This window comes from Conger conger, chromosome 6, assembly GCF_963514075.1.
Source record: "Conger conger chromosome 6, fConCon1.1, whole genome shotgun sequence".
In the NCBI taxonomy this organism is placed as follows: Eukaryota; Metazoa; Chordata; class Actinopteri; order Anguilliformes; family Congridae; genus Conger; species Conger conger.
The window spans coordinates 6,980,167-7,001,049 of NC_083765.1; the positions used below are offsets into that span (position 1 = coordinate 6,980,167).

At 44.5% G+C, this 20,883-nt stretch overlaps 1 protein-coding gene across 1 annotated transcript in view; it reads right to left on the reverse strand.

The window, feature by feature from the left end:
- adgrl3.1 (adhesion G protein-coupled receptor L3.1) overlaps positions 1 to 20,883 on the reverse strand; it is a 202,425-nt gene that overhangs the window by 166,745 nt on the left and 14,797 nt on the right. The window contains exon 2 of the mRNA XM_061244330.1: positions 4,138 to 4,288. Coding sequence (XP_061100314.1) covers positions 4,138 to 4,228 — 91 coding nt within the window. The 5' untranslated portion in view covers positions 4,229 to 4,288. The remainder of the gene's footprint in view (positions 1 to 4,137; positions 4,289 to 20,883) is intronic.

Genomic DNA, 20,883 nt, shown 5'->3' on the forward strand with positions numbered 1-20,883 from the left:
AGAAACGCATGGCGTTCATGGCCTCGTCTTTCTCTGCGCACCCGGGTAGCGTTTACACCGCCAGGGTCGCACTGGAGGGAACGGCTACACGTCATCAATGTGGAGAGCAGAAGAAGGCACAGCGAACATTCACAGCTAGGAGTAAGGAAACAGACGGTGCTTCATGGCCATGTCTCCCAGCATGTAGCGTGTGTAGCGTTTACATCACGCCCGCACCACGCTGAGGGTAGAGGATGTGACGGGGCGCAGGGGATCGATGTGTGTCACCGCTCAGCCACGAGTCGGCTGTCATCATCACGAGCGGATAAAATCCACGATGGGCTAATGTCTTTGATAAAATAAAATAAAATGCCAACTTTTTTTTCCATTATGTCGTGATTATAATTTAAATTTTTATTACAATTAACAACCGCAAAGGGCAGGCAAAGACACAAGCTGCGTGCTCCTCTTTTGCCTGTGGCCAAAACACTCCTCTGTCACAGATATACAAACGCAGGCGCACTCAGACACACTCACAGAGCATACATGACAGGTGTGACCACTTACTTAATTAAGCCTCCCAATTAGAGCGGTGTTTGAATTACAGCGAAACAGCTCTGAGGGTATTAAGGGCTACTACTGACTCTCGCACCTTTCCCACAATGCACTGCATGTATATCTATCATATATGCAATATGCACACACACACACACACACAGACACATGTGCACACACACAAACAGATGCACATGTGCAAATTTATTTTCTGTTAGGCCAATGGAAACCATGACAATCCTCCCTGCTCTTCGTGGTCCCAGCTGAAATTGGTCTTGACACATCTTGCCCTTAAAATGGCCAGGAAGGCATTGGTGCGTGTGTACGTGTGTGCACATATGCTTGTGTGTAAATGTGTGTGTGTGTGTCTCAGGGGGAAAGGGGGTGTTAGAGAGGGGCAGGTGCGTCTCCAGAGACATCTGCTTGAATGGTCAATTACCCGCTCTGCCCGTGTGTAGAATGTTCTGGAATGAAACACGGATTGAGCCGAGCGTTCCGCACACTGCCATGGGCAAATGCACATCTCATGAGCCATGGACTGAATACCTTTACATACTGATGCTTTGATATATGCTATTTTATCCTGATGCAAAAGTACACTCCCGGCTTCTTTCTGCACTGCAGGGAAATACTGACATGCAAGCTATTATTGCTTGAACCCCCAAATAATATACTGGCTATGAATACCTTATAGCTGTCTCTGTCTGTGCCTCTTTCTGTCTCTCTATTTCATTGTCTCTTTATTTCTCTTTCTCTCTCTCTCGCTCGCTCTCTCTCTATGAATACCTAGTATTTCTCTCCCTTTACCTTCACATACACACACTCAGACTCTTCCACACACACACACACACACACACACACACACACACACACACACACACACACTCAGACTCTTTCACACACACACACACACACACACACACACACACACACACACATACACACACGCAGACTCTTTCGCACATACACACACACACACACACACACACACACACACACACATACACACACGCAGACTCTTTCGCACATACACACACACACACACACACATACACACACAGACTCTTCCACACACACACACACACACACACACACACACACACACACACACACATACACACACGCAGACTCTTTCGCACATACACACACACACATACACACGCAGACTCTTTCGCACATACACACACACACACACACACACACACACACAAGCCCACAAGCCTATAAATTGAAAAACACTTGTATTGTTCTTAAATTATGAATTGATCTTGCAAACAGCTGTCACTACTACTTCTGCCATTTTGTCTTGCATATGCAATCAACTGGACTTACACTATTTCCCGTGGCCTGGGGGTGGGTGGGGGTAGTCGATTCCCCCCGTTCCCTGTGAGCGCAGGGCTGTTTGATATGGTGAGACATATGTAGAGATATTGATGTGCGCGTATCGACGAAACTGCGTCATGGGGCCGCGGTCAGGCGCCACGCTGAGGCAGGAGAGAGCGCTCTCTCCTTCACAAAGGACAGGCTGATGGGAGACGGTAATAGGATTATCTCCAACCAGGACAGCTCTCCTCTCCATATGCATCAAAGGCCAGGCTGCTAAGAGTCACACCGCACAGAGACGATCCCGCAGAGAGAGGCCTGCTTCCAGTCCCTGCGTTACTATGAGTGTGTGTGTGTGTGCGTTAATGTGTGTGTGTGAGTGGTAATGTGTGTGATAATGTGTGTGTGTGAGTGGGTGTGTGTGATAATGTGTATGTGTGAGTGATAATGTGTGTGTGGTTGTGTGTGTGTGAGTGATAATGTGTGTGTGGTTGCGTATGTGTTAATGTGTGTGTGTGTGTGTGTGTGTCATAACGTGTTTGTGTTAATGTATGTATGTGTGTACATGCATGTATGTGCGTATGTGTGTGTGCGTGCACACATGTATGCACCTATGATCGTGTGTGTGCGCGCATGTGTGAAAGTGTTAACGCATGCACATATGGGTCCACATGCATGTATACATGCGTGTTTGTGTGTGTGTGTGCAGGATAAACACATTGGTAGCAAAAGCAGCCTCTTCACTTCAGTGGAATTGTTACCTTGCTATTTGTTTCGGTGTGACAACGCATGCACTCTGGTGGAAGTTCAGTTAATTACAAGGTAACATTGCAAAGTTTTTAGCACATTCCCACCAAGATAAAAGCAAAAAGATCCAAGCAAAAAACTATTAATAGCACAACTAAGTCTATGCCAGCTCAAATTAAATGACCGCAATATTCAAACTAAGTTTTGCTATGCAATCCTGCCTTGTGGTTTGTATTAATTTGATAAATGACTATGTGCTTAAATGTTAACTACAATGTAATGACTGAGCACGTACATCTTGTCACAAGATGACTGACATAATTACCATATAAGCACAGACCACAAGTATACCACTGACACTAAACTAAACCCAAACCAAAAACCAAGCCATTACCAAGTATTATATTGTTGTGTTGTATGCAGACATTCTTATCTAGCATGACCTGCACAACCTTTTGCATTATTTAATGTAATACCCATATATAGAGGTGTATATACACTAAAGCAACTCAGTTTAAGTACCTAACTCAAATGGCAGTGTTGCCTGTGAATCGATCCAGGAACCTTTAGGTCACAACCACAGTTCCCTACCCATGACATCTTGGCTTTTTAAAACACTCTTGTGAAGCCAAAGCCACACTGCAGAGATACACTGACTACACCCTTCTCAGTGTAGCCAAACGCTCATTAGATTAGCCCTCACAGGCATAGCCATGGCTACGGAAATGGGCTTGCGACCCAAAGGCTGTAGGCCTCGATTGTTTGAACCGGCACAGTTAAAAACAGGGAAAGACGTGTAATAAGCACAGTATAAACGTGTATCGATCAAGGGGCTTAATATGTAATAACTACACTATAAACGTGCACTGAGGGCTTGATATGCAATAACCACAGTATAAACCTGTATCAACTGCGGGCTAGGTATGTAACAATTACACGACAAATGTGTATTGAGGACTAGTTGTGTAATAACCACAGTATAAACGTGTATCAAGGGCTCTATGTATCATAACCACGCTATAAGTGTTTGTCATTCATTCTGCGGTATGAAAGCACTTTGCATGCCGAGTCAGTCGGGATCGCATTCTACAACGTCACGACACGCGGATCAATAGAGGCGCGCGTCGAAGGGCACGAGACGCATCGACGAGACGACGTCGCCTCACAGAAGCCCACGGCCGCACAATGGCCGTTCCGCTCACGCCCGACACAACTGGATTGTTCAGATCTCCATTAACAGACCGGCGGAATGAAAATTAACGCCGCCAAGGGCCGCGGCCCCCGACCCCAAAGCTCGTGTTTAATTTTATCATTTTTTTTCTCCCCCTTTTTCTTTTTTTTTTTTTTTCCTGAATTCAGACGTCTTAATTTATTCCCCTCAGACAACTGCCGAGGGTGAACTGCAGCCGCGGCGAACCCAGCCACTTTCAATTTATTAGAAGCACTTGGAGACCCCTGCCCCTTGGTCTGCCTGCACACTCCCGGTGGGTGGGGGTGTAAAGAGCCAGAGGAGGAGAGGAGAGGAGAGCTTACCGAGCACTGCCGGGGAGAGCAGGGCGGCGTAGAGCAGCAGACGTGTCATCAACATGGCCCCCGCGGAGGTTCCGGCACCAGCTTCTGCCATCCTGATCGACCCCCAAGCAGACGAGACTACCAGGGGTCTTCCAGCTTCTATTCTACAGGCCTGCAAGGACAGACACACACACACACACACACACAAACACACACTGTCAGCGACACTGTTTATCCTTTCTTTTTCATCTACAGTAACAGCAACGCAACTCTTCCTTAAGGCTGGGGGAGTCAATTTAGGAAAGCGTTTTCATTTTTTCATTATTCATCTTATTAAATATTTACGTATACAAACTGGAAAATGCAACAAATTTTTAGAGAGAATAGAAAAAAGTAAAAAAGTAAAACTATTGGTCTGGCCAAAGAACGTTCCCATTACCCCGAGTCTGGGAAACAGTAAGCTCGCTGTCAACTGTTCCTTGATTTTTCCCCAATATAGTTTGAATACTTGGATAAGCATGATGTGGATATCTGTCACCACTAAAACAAATTAATCTCACACCAGTGGAATTATGGAGTGCATACGGACACTCCCTTCGCCAAACGAGACATCTGCCGTGACTGGACAAGAGTGCCCGTGCCAAGTGGAGTGTAATGTGCTGGTGATACCTGGTGATGAAAACTTGCGCAGTCTGAAGACTGTTCGTGCTGTGAGTCATTACAAAGGCCTCCAGTGCTGATGAGTGTTGTGTGAGGCCGTAGCCATGCCAGGCGGTACATGTCTGAACATCCATGCAGAAAAGCGGCCAGTCAACCCCATCTCATGAAATAGTTCTGAATTAATGATGTGTTGCGGTCTCTAGCTCTCATAAGCAGCTCCCGTCATTAGATGATTTCACTTGCATCACCTCAGTATTACCCCGTCAAGCTAGGACTGACATCCCAGAACTGAAATCACACAAATGAAACACGGCCTTAAACATGAAAAATACAAAACACCACAGGACTTGATATAATTTGCTAACATTAGTCATGACTAATCTCAGCATGTCAGGGAAATATGTCATGCAGATAAACCTCCACATCATCCTGTTTTTCAACTGAAGGCATTGAGGCCGGTCATTGAAGGCATTTCAACACAGGTAGAGCAGCAAAGCTTGCAAACTTTCCCCAAAAAGTTTAAACTCAAAGGACTGACTGAGGGAGAAGAAGTATAAAAAAGAATGGTAAAATCTGGGGTTGAGCCAAATACTCTCAGAAAACCAGAAGCTACCAAGGACATCAGCCTTTTTTCAGGAACTGCAATGGATCCACAACTCTTTCTAGTGCACGGGTGTCCAGTCTAATCTGATAAGGGCCAGTGTGTGTGTGTGTGTGTGCCGGTTTTTGTTTTAGCCCGGCATTAAGACACCTGATTCTACTAATTAACTAATCATGCTCTCGAATCAAGATCTTGATAAGAAGAGTCAGGTGTCTTAGTGCTGTTCTGAAGCAAAAACCTACACCAACATCAGATAAGATTGGACACCCTTGTCCTAGATGGCTCCAAGGTCAAGGACCTTGCACAGTAGCTAATCCATACATGTATGAATGCCTTTCATGTTCTCTTTCACGGGACTATTGCTTACACCAACAATCCCAACTGCATTAAATCACATTTAAATACACAGCAGTCAGCTAAAATGGACAAGGTATGCTCATAACAATTCAAATCCCCTGTAGCATCTCGCAAAGGGTCAGGAACCCAGTTCTCCATGTGGGGCAGGCGTCTAATCCATTAATTCAACTCGTGGCTACAGTTGTGCTGACCCAGTGCATTTCGTCCTGCGTTATTTTAGAAGGAGTGACCGGTGGATGGGGGGGTGGGGGTGGGGGGGGGTGGGGGGGCGATGTGGAGACACGGCGATTTATACGCCGGGAGATCGCACATAAACAGTCTCTGCCCCCGCGAGGGCGGTGTGCAGGAAGACAAGTGGAGAAATGTACAAGAAAAGTGGCCTAAAAAACCCCAACAAATTCAAGGAGACGTCTCTTCTTCACAGGATTAACAATTCATGAGTTCACTCCACCATCAGAAAAATGGAGAGGAGGACTGCTTCTTATCAGTCGTTATACGAACGGTAAAATAAGAGCTCTGCTTTATACGTCTTAATGTAATGGGGAGACTGTGTTAAATATTTTAGTTGTCTAATAAAATAGGAGACATGTTTATGCAAATGCAGCAATGGCCAACTGCTCAAGAAATGTAATTGCTTAAGCCTTTCCCCCTGACTGAGGCACTGTCCTTTCATAACGCGGTGAGCGCAGTGTGCAATGTAATTATGTTCTGTATTTACTATGTCCAGCGTGATAAGTGCTTCTCTCCGTTGATCAACGCACATTTGGTTCAGGTCACTGGACATACAGCAGAAGCCTCCACAGAAGGGGCCGTTTTCTGCCACTTGCGAGGCCGAGCTCAATTATACGGTTAACCCGTGGATCTCACTCCCGATCCCTGCGGGGCCACAATGACAGCTGGCCCCCGCTTTCACCTTGGAACCTGTAACAAACTCACACCCGGGGAAACCAGGTGAGGGGTCAACAGAGTAATACGCTGCTTTAATGGCTCAATTAACTGCTGAGGGACAATGGAAAAAACCAGCATTAACAAGAGTCTTTCCTACATTTTTGTCTTCATCACATTGGTACCATTCCAGTATTTCAGCTTACCGATGGCTTTATTCATTTGTATATTTATTTAGTTGTTGGTTGGTTGGCTGGTTGTTTGGCTGGCTGGATGGTTAGTTCGTTGGTTGAATGGTTGATTGGTTGGTTGGTTGTGTGGATGCTTCATTGACTGATTATCGGAGATGGAATAGCTAAACCAAACCTACCACAGCATATCATGCTGCATGTTCTGATGGGTTTGACCATACATAACAGTGCTACTTTAGAGAGACAGACACCGACGAACACTCTTACTCTCCCGTTTGTTATTTCTATAGTAGCTGCAGTCGAAAGGAAAACACGTGCTTACACCCCGAGCTGCGAGCTTCTGCACAGACGCGCCGTAGATTTCATCGTTCTTTTGTCGCTTTCGCCGTTCCGTTTGGGTTTACTTTAGTATTCCGGGCAGATGCCGGTGTGAAATTCATCTTGATGGTTAAAACTAATTGCTCATTTCAAGCTCTATCTGCTAAGAAACAATTAACGGCAGAGCAATCAGCAGGGTTATTAACGCGATTCTGCACCTGCGACTTATTAAAAGACAATACGCGGGGACAGAGCCGGGCCAATATCCGTCCAATAACAGAAGAGCACCGCGCTTAGAGGCGGCCGAGAGCCAGTGGGGGGTGCCCACTGCCCCAGAGCCAGCGGTTAAGCACCATGCAGACCATGTGATGTGAAATCCATCAGCTGTAATGGAGACTATTGATCTCTGCACATGACGTCTAATATTTGGATCATATTAGGTAAAGCGATACTGAAACGCAAGGGTGGCCTTTTTTTTTTTTTTTATGCGATTGTTGTTTTAAGGTCTGTATTTTTTTTACTGTACGAGTTTCTATTTTTATTTATAAAATTTTTGGGGGGGAAAATCAAAGGGAAAAACATTCTTGAAAAAAATGGGTGATTGCTGCCAGTGAAGCAATCTGTGTATTCACAACAATAAAGAACACTTTATTACACAAATTCTCCTTTGACCGGCTTGTGTTGTGGAGCATTTTCTAAGTGGCATCTGTGCCATTTCCCGTGATTGATCTGACATCGCAGAACCGATCACTGTCCGTCTGCGGTGAAGAGCACACAGTTCCATTAGGGCCGTGTCGTATGAAGTCCGATCGCTATCTGTCGGGGCTATACGGTTGTCCGGGTTACCTGAAATACGTTCTAAGGCAGTGACAATGCCACCCACAATAACGCTGTCATACCTCCGTTAGCATTACGCGCTGGAGGTCACAACGCAATAAGCAGCGTTTCCGTTGGCCAAAGTGACTTGTAAAGAGAAATCCATCATTTTAGATAATACCTGAATGGAAAGCATGAAAGTATACATTTTTACGTCATCACTGGACACCGTTGAACAACAGCTCTCGAATGGCTAATGTGGCCACATGCTCCTGAATCAATCTTTGCAGATGAGATTATTTTCTGTCATCATGTACATCTGGTTGTACTCATGATCTATATTACAGCCTCTTATCCCTGACCACTTTTTTTCTAATGTAATAATTTTATGACAGTTATAGCATGCTTTATGTTTTTTTTTTTTTGCTTTATGACTCTATGATCTTTGCTCTAAATGTTTTATTGTGTATGTGAGGGGTGTTATATTTTGTATTATCATTTGTGTTTGGACTAAGGATGGTGTGAGCAAAAGCACATGTAGTACTCGTGATGGTGTGGTCTTCAAAAGTTTCTCACATCAGTAATCTCAAAAGAAACGGCTCCAAAAAGCTCCTCGGTGTCTCCTCAGTGGAATTGTATGCCCCTTCAAGGGTTAGGGGAAAAAAATTGTTCAATGTGGGAGCTTTCACACCGAAGTTGCGGGTTCCATGAAGAACGAAAAAAGGGTTTCCCCATCAACCCTTTCCTTCTGAAACCTAAACACAGGTTGATAACCTTACGTTCTCTCACACAGTAACTCTCTGTGGATAAGAGCATCTGCTGAATGAACGTGATGTAGGGCAGGTAGACCTAGCTGCTGATTGGCTGTCACTGAGGTGACATCACAGCCCGTCCTCAGCGACTGAGTGAATGGTAATGACTCAGTGCTGTATCTCACATCTTCCTGGCCCCCAGCCACAATGAATGGGCTGTCAGTACCAGTATCCTTTATCAGGAGTTTCCTGCTTCCTGTTGTGTGCGCAGTAACATAAGAGACTCTGTCCTCAGCACTTCCTCTCACGGAGAGCACGCCAGTGCCAACTGCCGGTCTCCACCTACCAAACCGACTCCGCCCCTGTTACCCGCCCCAGACGCATGTCTATGTTGTATGCAAATCTTTTTTTTTTTTGCTGGATATTTTTGGGACCACCTGCAGTTCAGAGCAGCTCATATTGCAGAAAGGGCACAAAGGAGACGAAAGCAGAAGATGAAGATGAAGAAGAAGCAACGATTCTGTCCTTGACGTCTTCCCTGAATTAAATATCTTCTCCCCTCTCCGGCATAAAAGCAAGCGGACACCTTCCCATTAAATCACAGCACAGCATCGCCGGGCTAGTTGTAACTTCGCTTCACTTAGCACTGGTGTCCATTGCTGAGAGGCAGAGTGCAGGGCAGCAGTGTCTTGAGCCTTATGCGAATCTCCCACTCTTCCTGACCCATCCCGTCTCTGTCTGTTGCCCTCTCTGTTGTCTCCCTGTCTGAACAGAGCTAAAAATATGAAAGGAGAGTGGCCTGTCTGCTCCCTGATTCAAACCAAAAAAAACTGATGTAAATCAAATGAAGTGCAGCAGTGGTGGCCATAACTGATCCCGGCTAAATTAGTGAGGGGGCTGTCTCCGTCGACACTAGGCTTGGAGCACTGCAGTGAGTCAGGGAGAGTTACTGAAATAGCATCCATCTTGTCTCTGTCCGGTTAATTAACTGGCCCCACTGATGGAGGCCGGGACTGCGCAGGGAGCCAATTTTCCGGGGTGTGAGAGAGAGAGAGGGGCGAATCAGCTCCAGGTGGGCAACACGTCCAATCGCGGTGACCCAGCCCCGCTCCAGACAGGCGGCTGGCTGGGCGAGATCACTGAGCCGGCGGAGAAAAGGCGCGGATCGCCGGATTTCCGCGGTCCTCCTTCATTAAATCGCCAACGGAGGTTTGATTAGCAGTGCCCTCCCGTCGCGATTAGACATGCTTCATTATATTGAGAGCAGACATTTTAAATTAAAAAATATCAGTGGGGCCCTGTCGCCTACCTGTGGGCGTCCGTGAAAGTTACCCCTCTCCCCCCCCGTAGGCAGTGACCCGTGCGGTCACCCCGTTATTGGTAGGAGTGTGTTTTTGTGGGCTGACCACGTAATTACAGTGATCGATACCATTCCACAGACAGTGACCGCAAGGCCAACATTGATTCTGAACGACAGTCAAGCAATCACATGGTAAAAAAAAGAAAAAAAACGACAGGGTGGTTATTTCTATTATTATATTACTAATCCTAAATTATGTCACAGCTATAATTGAATTGTATTATCTTTATCTCATGTCGTTAGCACGGATGTGTGTAGTCACATGATAAATGCACAAGATAACGTGGGTGATTATGGGTGTGATTGACAAAGTCATCTCCCATTCAATATGCCCCTGATCTATGCCTCCGTGACCAGACTGACGAGGATCATAATGATGCGATGTATTGACCAGCAGCGAGGATGACCAATGGACCATTAAAACACGGTCAATCAAACGTTGACCGCTTCTCAATAAGAGCGCAGTGAGAAAATACATGACCGCTACTGCATTTTTCCCCTCAGATTGCAGAATGGGATCCTTTCTTTTGTTGCCTCATTTGACATTCAAACCCAGTTACCCAGCCCGACACCAGATAACACTGGTTCCTGCAGCCCTAGAACTGTCTAAATACAGTCCTCAGGCTGTCTATCAGCACGCTTATACAATTTAAACAGCTGTGGGAGTGATGTCGGTAAGAACCAAACATAAACCATACAATTATAAAATGCGCAGATAGGAAAAATATATTCATATATAATAACATTTGTGTCAATTATTTTATTACCGCGCATTACAAGTCGTCTTTTAGACTTGATTTATCATTTATTTTTAGATGCCAGTTTTAATCATACCCCTTGTCTCTTTAAACATGATCCCCACACGGCAAATGAAGGACAAAAATAAATGACAGAAAGCAAAAGAAGCCAAGATCATGTGGTCTGTAATGAAGATGTAAAAGACGTAAAGGGCCTAATACATCTGCCCTGGCCGAGTCGGGCATGACACACGATCTCCCTGATGCGGGGTTAAATGCGCGAGGTGGCGCATGGGGCTAAACTGTATAATACAATGCAAATTGAGCAGGAGATCACAGGCCCGGCCCTAATCGCCTGTGACAGAGTGTCCGCTTTTCCACGTCCGTGCTCGACGCGTAGATTTACATCGCCATTCCTCTCCGCCGAACCTAAACACGCTGTCGAAAAAGAGCCCGGCCGCTCAGGACCCGGCCCTGGTGTAAACAGCGCTAAGAGTCCTGGAGCAAGTGGCCCCAGCAATTTGAGACTTCTCTTTCCCCGTTTTTTTTTTTTTTTTTTTCCTTTTTTCGCTCCCAGTGTTATGAATAGCAATTCCATTGAAAACCACAGAGGTTCAAATGGCTTCCACATGTCCAGCCATGCGGGGGCTCCGCAGACCGGAGTCCCCAGCAGACAGCCTCGGGAGTTGGGCTAGACAAGCGCATCCCTGCCCCAATCTCTGCCACTCCAGCGTCACTCATCACGTCCACTCTCAGTATCTTCGGTGAATAAATATTCACTATTGTCCTGAAGGTACAATAGGTCATTTCTAACGGACTTCTAACGGTCAAGAGAGGAACAGCTGCAACAAACACCTTCAAAACCACAACACTGTTTATCCCTCCCCCTTCTCTGTAAACACGTTGACGTTTAAACGCCATTGGCTGTCGCAATTAGAACCAACGTTCAACCAATGAGCTTGAATTATTGCACAGTTATACAATGTTTTGGTTCAGTGTCTGGCGTCAACTGTATATCTTGAAACCCGAATTTAAGGACTATAAACACAGGCAAGGGTGAGTCAACATGTCAGTGAGCCTTTTTCAACGATAGGAAGGGATTTACAAACTTTTAACAATCTTTTAACACAAAGATCTTACCTATTCTATCTTTAATGCACTCTGTTGCACTTGTTGTCACCTTTGGTAAGGCAGTTTCAGATCCATAGTGCCGTACAAAATAAAATGAATAATTATTCAAATGAAAATGTCCCCACATGTGAGTGTGTGAAATCCTGCATTCACACACAGGCTAACACCTGGAGCTCAGGCTCCGCTCTGCAATGTTATGACTCCCTCACCGTCACACAAGAGGGTGAGCTCAGTCAAAACAAAATGCCGCCGGTTACGGGATAGCGTGAGCCGTCGCCTCGCTGTTTCCCAAACTAAAATAAACACGCTCCGCTGGATGGAGAGAGAGAGAGAGAGAGAGAGAGAGAGAGAAGCAACTGAAAAATAACGGGTTCACAAACCACCCGCGACACAGCTCCGTCCATTTCAGCGACATGGCTCCGGCACGATTTCCCTCAGGTTTGAGCCACAGACATACCCTGTTTCTGCACCTAAGACAGGTATTGTACGCCTGTCAGCCTTAAAAGATATGTCCCGGGTTGAAAATGTCAGTCCTTTTAATCCAAGAACAAAAGCCCAGGAGTAATTCGGATGGGGCCATTCAGAGGTACTGGAGTATATCAGTCTAAGAACGGGGGGGACGGTAAAGCACTTTTTTATATCGTGGCGATTAGCACAGGCACGAGGCCTATTGCCCAGTCTAAGATGGCGGGCGTGTGATTCACGTTGATCTCCACACAACAAATATATATCTTAAGGTGAAGAAGTCTCTGGTGATATGTGCCCTGCTTTGCTAGGCCACTCAATTCAAAGTGGCTGCGCTGATTGAGGACGGGACATGCCAGATTAATTAATCCAAATGGCCGTTAAGCAGAAATTTACTAACTGTTACATCCTCAATAATAAATACTGCAGCAAGAGTATTTTGTATCTTTCCTCTGGCGCTCACCGAATAACCGCTGTAGTTGTAGCACTGCTGAAAATTTACAAAATCTATCATGCTGCAGGCCTTATCTATCAAACCTCATTTTAAAATATGATATGATAGACAAAACTCCTTTAATAAGAGCTATGGTTGACCTATTTAATGGGGCAGTGAGCTCTGTCAAAATAATAACTATCTTCAATCACCAAAGTTGCTCTTATTTTGACATGATTATGGAGGCCTACTTTTCTTTACATCAACAAAAGTTGCGCTCAAGAACTCAATGTCATAATGAATTTCATTCCTATACAGTCGGAAACAAGGACGGGTGGCATTTCCTTCAGAAATTAAGAGGAATAGATATAAAAAGCTATATTAATAATGATTCTAATCGTCAACTGTTATATACATGAATAGACTCATTGGTAATTAGTCAGTATATTGAAGAGACACTATAGGTGAATAGGATCGTTTTTCCTTTAAAGATATCCTCATTAATTTCTTCCAGTTTAATCTTCACCTTAAGAGAAATGTGTTTTGTAGTATACTTTGTCTTAAAAAATTTTTTTAAATATGCAATATCTCATAAAATATGCATACATTTCATTATATATTTCAGTACCAAATATCTAAGCAATGGATAAAGTCAGTTTAACTTTTGTTTTGACAATATAAGTCCTAAACTTTTTTTAATACAAGCTTATTTTGCCTTTTACATTTTTTGAGTATTTATAGACAGAAAATACAACCCAAAATGAAAGGACAACAAGATATTCACAATTCCTAAATAATAAATATAAATAATAAATATCTGCAACTTCCATCCGAGAACCAGTAGGTGAGGTTCAGTGAATCCGCCTGCCCTGGAAGCTGAGAGAATTTGTACCGAGTGATTTAAAAAAGTAATTTTGAGAAAATGGCCGATAAAGAATAGAATTATGAATTTGCATGTTAATTTCACAGATATAACTTATTGTGATGCAATAATCATTTTCAAATGCATATCTCATGTCTCAGTACAATTTAACACGATGACACATTTATTTTATATTGCTGTGTCACATTTAAGATTATTAAACATCCAGCAGAGGTTCCCAAATGTTGAGTTGGGACCAACTGGTGGGTCACATGCACCCAGGTGTTTAAAAAAACAACAAAAAAACCCTAAAAAACAATTACATGCGTTTTAAAAAGCATCTAAAATGTGATTATGAACAACTACCATATAAGTATTACCATATTTCATCAGTATACAGGAGTATTATTATTTGATCAAAATTCAGCCCCTCAAGCCAATGAGATTTCGCGAAGCAGCTCATCTCCAATCACCAATCATCATAGCTACAAAGGAAATGACCATATATGATCATGCTAACAGTAGGGAGGGTAAAAGGAGCTTTCCAGCAGTGTGTGCCTGAACGTAGCGCTCGATAGAATAGTGAACCAGCGCCTGGCTGAAAAAAGCCAGTAGATATGAAATGTCGAGATGTTTTTTTATCGGTGTGGGTAGATAAAACATAGAAAAATAATCGTTTTTAATAAAGTCTGGCCATTTTTGTGTTAATAGTATACATGTTATAGTGGAAGAATGCCAAAAATGCCCATTTATTAACTTTATTAACATTTCAAAGTGATGTAGGGGTCAAAAGTGTGTGTGTGTGTGTGTGCGCGTGTGTGTGCGCGTGTGTGTGTGTGCATGCGTGTGTATGCGTGAGTGTGTGTGTGTGTGTGCACATGTGTGTGTATGCATGAGTGTGTGTGCGCACATACATATTCAGTAGTATGAAATAAAAAGTGATGTGCTAATTGATGTTCTGCAGATTATTCAGTTCTGAAACTGTCATGTGTATTTGCATCTCTAGTGCGCCTTCTCAACAAACATGTGAATTCTCACTTTTTTTTTGCATTTTGTTTGTTCCTCTCTTTTCCCCCCTTTCAGCATACTGCATACTGAGTTATTTCAGAGACTTACAGGATAAAACAATCTTACAGATTTTATTGCAGTTTTATCAGCACAGCTCAGGACAAAGCACTGCAATAATCGCTTCAGCCTTTTAGAGCGCTCATCCAAACGGCTGAGGAAGACAGCGCACGGATTTGAAGTAATACAAGCGCTTCTCCTAATCAGCAGAGCCACAGTCTTCATGTGGAATGCATAGCATCATTTTCTCACTGGATACCATTGTTGTACCAATCAATACTGTGCCGTTCAGTGATAAAGAGATGCCATACGCATAAGGCACCCCACATTCAACTCATTCACACATTCAGACAGCATAGCAATTTCACTTCAGCTAAACAGGGAGCTATTTTCCTTACAATTTAACATAATAACAGCAGCTGAAAACATTATCGAATCAGAAAATAAAATCCATACATTTTCAGTCAAAAACATTTTAAATTAGGCGTTGCACATTTGAGATTTTTTCTGAAAAACTCTACACGCAACATAAATTTGTGATAATATCAGATTTCATCAAATAAATAAATAAAAAGATTTCTTTGTGTTCTTTGACCAATCTGATGTTCAGCAACTGAACTAAATTCTGCTACAAATCCCCAACCCACAATCGACAGAATGTGAAATGTGCAACTTTATCCTGTATTTTATGTGTGTATGCGTGCGTGTGCATGCGAGTATGAGTGTGTGTGTGTCAGAGTGTGCGTGTATGCGCGTGTGTGTATGTGTGCCTGCACGTGTGTGTGCGTACGCGTGCCTACGCGCGCGTGCGTGTGCGCGGTGCTTTCTCAGGCTGCTGCACTCCCATCAGAAGCTCCCCGGCTCCCGTGCGGATCGATGTGACAGGATGCTTTACGCCCCGCTCGCTACGGGCCACGAGGACGGCGTAATCTTCAAAGCGCGTCCTGGCCGGGCCGGATAAATCCGGCTCGGAGCCCCGCATGATTAATTCAGCGCGGTGCGCTCACATGCCAGCTTCTCTGTGACTTCTTGGCGGCGGACAACAGATCTTTTCTGGACCGGCTGGTTCCGGAAGAACAAAAAAAACGAACAAAAAAAAAAAACCAGGCACACAACGTTTCGGGATACCTCCCGCTGTACTTCTTTCTGCAACGTTATCATCTCCGTGAGGATATCTCTCAGCCATGCATATGACCCTTGCTAGCATTGTTGGAGGAACAGTGTTCAGGCTGGTTGAAAAACAAGAAAATAAGTCATGGAGACTGGCAAGGGACAAACTTCAGCATGATATGAAGCCACTGAATATGTATTGAGTCACACTCCACTCTGGTGGGAATAGGCAAACACATGGGCAATGCATTCCTTGGAGTCAACAAACCTAAGTTTGCTCCAGAGGCAGCCGAAACAGACAGGCAAACAATCACAGCCATCAATGTTTAAAGGCTACTGCGTCATCCTGAGTGCCTATTTATGAATCATTAAACAAAGTTATCGGAGATGCAATATGAGCAATAATAGAGGAAGGCACAGCTTAATTAATTAATTAATCGATGAATAAAACATTGTCCAGCTTCCGGAAACAGTCAGCTGCCAGCATGGCAAAATCAAAAGCACCAGAAACCATAGACATACGAAGCCAGACACGACATGTGTTTAGATACATTAAAAAGTGTAGCTGTTCAATTATGCATATGTCCCAAAAGCCAGATGAAGACCTGACGAAGATAACTGGGTCACACATGTCATCTGCTATTGCCTAATATGTCCTTTTCAAGCGAGTTTATGTCATTTTATAACACATTATACATAGTTAAGTATGGGTAAATATAGCTCAGAATAGCTGTACGAATCATCAAGCCGTATCGGGCGGCCTGTAGCGTAGTGGTTAAGGTACATAACATGTCAGTGGTTCAATCGCCGGTGTAGCCACAATAAGATCCACACAGCCGTTGGGCCCTTGAGCGAGGCCCTTAACCCTGCATTGCTCCAGGGGAGGATTGTCTCCTGCTTAGTCTAATCAACTGTACGTCACTTTGGATAGCAGTATCCGCCAAATGCCGTTAATGTAATCATGGCAGGAGCCTTTTTCACCAGCACCTGAACGCCTGACTGGAGATGCCAAGGCCTGGGAAACTCCCACGGTGTAAGAAGACGGCCGTGTTTGTGGTGGGCGGTGGTCGCTGGCCTTTCCACCAGCACACGCGCTGATCTTATCTTCCTCATCTTCCAGAGCAGGGCTGTCGAGGAGTACGGATTTCATGCTTTAATGCTCTGGAGTAAACACATTGACGGGATGATTGATGGCTGTAAAACGGGCTGTCCTGTTTCCCCCGCTCAGCCGGGACCTGCGTACCGTCTGAGGGAGTATCGAGTGGCAGCGCGTATGCACAGAATGCCAACGCCTCCGGTCAGGCAAGCCCTGCGGTGACCACAGACCGCCATCCAGCACATTGGTCCCACAGTTCCCCAAATTCATAACTCACGTGTTTTTCTGCACGTGCGGTTTCTCCTGCCTTAATACGCAGAACCTAATAATTGTGTTTGATTTGCACTTTGTTGTACGTCGCACTGGATAAGAGCGTCTGCTAAATGCCACGTAATGTAATGTAATGTAATCAGAATCAGTTAAAAATGGGACCCAGCATCTACCGACCAATCAGGGTGCAGTGCCGTTATCTTAACAAGCTGCACAGACTTTAATCACCATAGTGTCGGCACACATCCTGCTTAAAAAAAACAGCTAAAGTTATGTTTTGAAACAGCTGGTAGCTGGTTGAAGAGTTCAGACCAGCTCCATACTTTGACCAGCTCAAGTTATGTCTTGAAACAGCTGGTAGCTGGTCACTGTTCAGCAGGGACTTGTTCTCTCACACCAGAATTACAAGTTGCAATATAGTTTACAGGGCTAGTCAAATAAAATGACTGTGTAATCTTCAGTTAATCAATCTATCATATCGTTAAACCAAAATAAATTATAATTAGTTGCCATATACAGGTTAACTGTGCCACAGGTTTTTTTTGCACGCACTCTGGACCTGGTATTTTTCAGATGACAATTTAATAAGCCGCGAGAACCCGCGAGTCTGTTTCCCTTTGCCACATGCGGCCGTTTCACTCGTTCATTCAATATTCCCCAGACCCGGTGACCTCTGACCCCTTGACCTTGTGTCAGAAACTTTTCAGTCACAAGGCAGTAATTACGCTCAGGAGCGGAGCCTACACAGAACACCGCCTGGGGTCCTGACTCTAAGTGCCCATATGCTCCCAGAATTCCCGGGGTGGTTTGTCCATCAAGCGGAGGTGTGTAAACTTTCTCCAGAAACGCAGCGGGGATGTTGACTCAGGAAAGCGGCGGCGAGCCCGGGCCTTGTTGTTCTCCTCCGCTCGGATCGGGGAAAATTTCAAAAATAGAGAAAAAACGGTTTGTGCTTGAAACTGCGCTGCTGGAGTCTAAAAATAATTACGGTCGTGGGGAGTGCGGGCGCGATAGCCTGGCACGGTGCGATTTTCTTGTTAATGCTCAGAAACGTTCTGACGCCGGGAGAGACAGTACCTGCGTGTTACTGTGGGCCCGGGCCACGGAATAAGCCTCCTACGGGGCCGCCGGGTGGAGGTTCGGGAGGGCGGAGGGGGTGGGGGGGAGGGTTTGCGGGGAGAACGACGACCTGGAGTCCTGCTGCATTACAGCGCGTTACCGTGTGATTAAATATTTACCCAAAGTGCCTTTTTGAAGTGTAGGCCGGGTTTAGTCCGCCGATGAATAATGCACGTGTGCCAAAGCCGTCTAAATATAAAAGAGAGTACTTAAGAGGGGATAGCCCCCGCTGCAGAGGTGAAACGCCGCGCGCGGGAACAGGAGCGGAGCCCGCTGAAGCGTGGCTCCGCCGAGAGACACCCGCCGCCGCCATTGCGGCTCCGCCGAGAGACACCGGCCGCCGCCATTGCGGCTCTGCGGTTTCCCGAAAACAGGGCCGGATTAAACCGCCTCTTTCGCGTCCCGCCGATCCTGGGCGCGGGGCTCTCCTTCGGGCAGGGACCGGGCAAGGATGACGAGGGATTTGAGTTACGATTCGGCGTTTCCCGCCTTAATACGCAGAACCTAATCATAATCAGTTCAAAATGGTACCCGGCATCAACCGACCAATCAGGGTGCAGCGCCGTTATCTTAACAAGCTACACAGATTTTAATCACCATAGTATCGGCACACATCCTGCTGAAAAAACTGCTAAAGTTATGTTTTGAAACAGCTGGTAGCTGGTTGAGCAGTTCAGACCAGCTCCATACTGTGACCAGCCTAAGTTATGCTTTGAAACAGCTGGTAGCTGGTCATTTTACAGCAGGGACCAGCACGGATCCAGCGAACGGCTCTTCTTCAGCAGGGACCAGGCAAGGATGACGAGGGATTTGAGTTCTGATTCACTTTTGAGGTGGTTTTTTTTTTTGTTTGCTGTCAAAAAAAGAAAAAGGACTGTGTGCTGTATCCTGTTCTGGAAAAGAAACAATAGCCCTGGTTTGCATTTTAAGTTTTTTTTTTCCTGTTTTTGCCCACAGTAACGCATCTTAAAGGGCACCCAAGGCTCTTCTCTAAAGAGAATAAAGATTTGCAGCTTTCCTTGGGACATAAACTTTACAATGTGTGACTGATTTGCTCTTGAAGATACATTCTGAAGAGAATTACAGGGAAAAATGCGTATGCACTACCCCTGTAAAATTGCTTGCCTGGCAGAATCAAGGACACACCAGACACATGGAAGTTCCTAGGCAGACATGAGCAGTGCATTCTGGGAAGCATCTAAAACTTTTCTTTGTTGTGAGTTCCTTCAAGCCCAATGCAAGTTATTTTGCTCATGATTCCTGTCTGCTTTGAGGAGACAAACAGAACTAAATCTATCGTAAAATGTTCCTTTCTGAAAGAAGGATTACTGTAAAATCTAAGGAACACTGACAGTGATGAGGCACAGTGGGGATCTGGACTTGCTTGTGGTTTGTTAGATGGATTTGACTACACTAAAGCTGTACTGCCCGCAAAAGTATAATTGCGCCCTCAAACAAAGCCTTTATACAGCTATCATATAAAGAATAAATGTGAATTTTATTAACTGTATGTAACTTTATATAAATTATTATGCCTCTGTATTTCCTGGCATTAATATATAATCCCCTAATCATACGGTTACAAAAAACAAAAAAAAGATACTTGAAAGAGATATCTGCACTGGGTTCCATGTCAGCATTTACGGGAAGGACCACAAAACACGGCTGCACCACACATGCCTACGAAATGTGAATGTCTGAGCATGAGAAAAAGCTGACATTCAAGAAATCAAATCAAGCCATCAGAGGCGGGGGGGGGGGGCTGAAATTGAGGATACAAAGCCACGTAGTGAAACAAATTTTACGTGAATAAAAACCCAACATAATTATAAATGACATATTAGATTTATTACGATGCACGGGATGGAGCCAGAGTAAGACAAAAAAAAAATCAATGGCACATCATTTCATATGTGTACGGCTGTCCCAGGCGAGGCTCAGGTGAGATAAATATTGCAGTTTCGTATTGCTAATGCGTTCCTGCAGCCGTGCATTACGGTCATTTGTCAGACGGACCGCTACGTATCGACGTGTAATCGCAGACCAAAGTCAAACTCAGGGAAGAGACAGAGGGAGTGGGTATTTGCAAACTATTCCAAAATGTCATAATGTAATGGTTTTTAAATCATAATAACAGTTTCAGTTTTGCTCCTGTCTATCTATCTGTCTTATTCTACTTTAAAATGATGACAATAATATCAATTATGACTACTACAAATACTACTACTACTATTACGATTACTATTACTACTATACTATGACTACTGCTGCTACTGCTACTGCTGCTACTACTACTACTGCTACTACTGCTACTGCTACTATTACACCTGCAGTTGCTACTACAACTACTGTAGTTCTATTACTGCTATTGCTGCTACTACTAGTACCCATACTGCTACTGCTATTACTACTGCTTCTACTACTACTACTACTACTGTAGTTCTATTACTGCTATTGCTGCTACTACTAGTACCCATACTGCTACTGCTATTACTACTGCTACTACTACTACTACTACTAATAATAATAATAATAATAA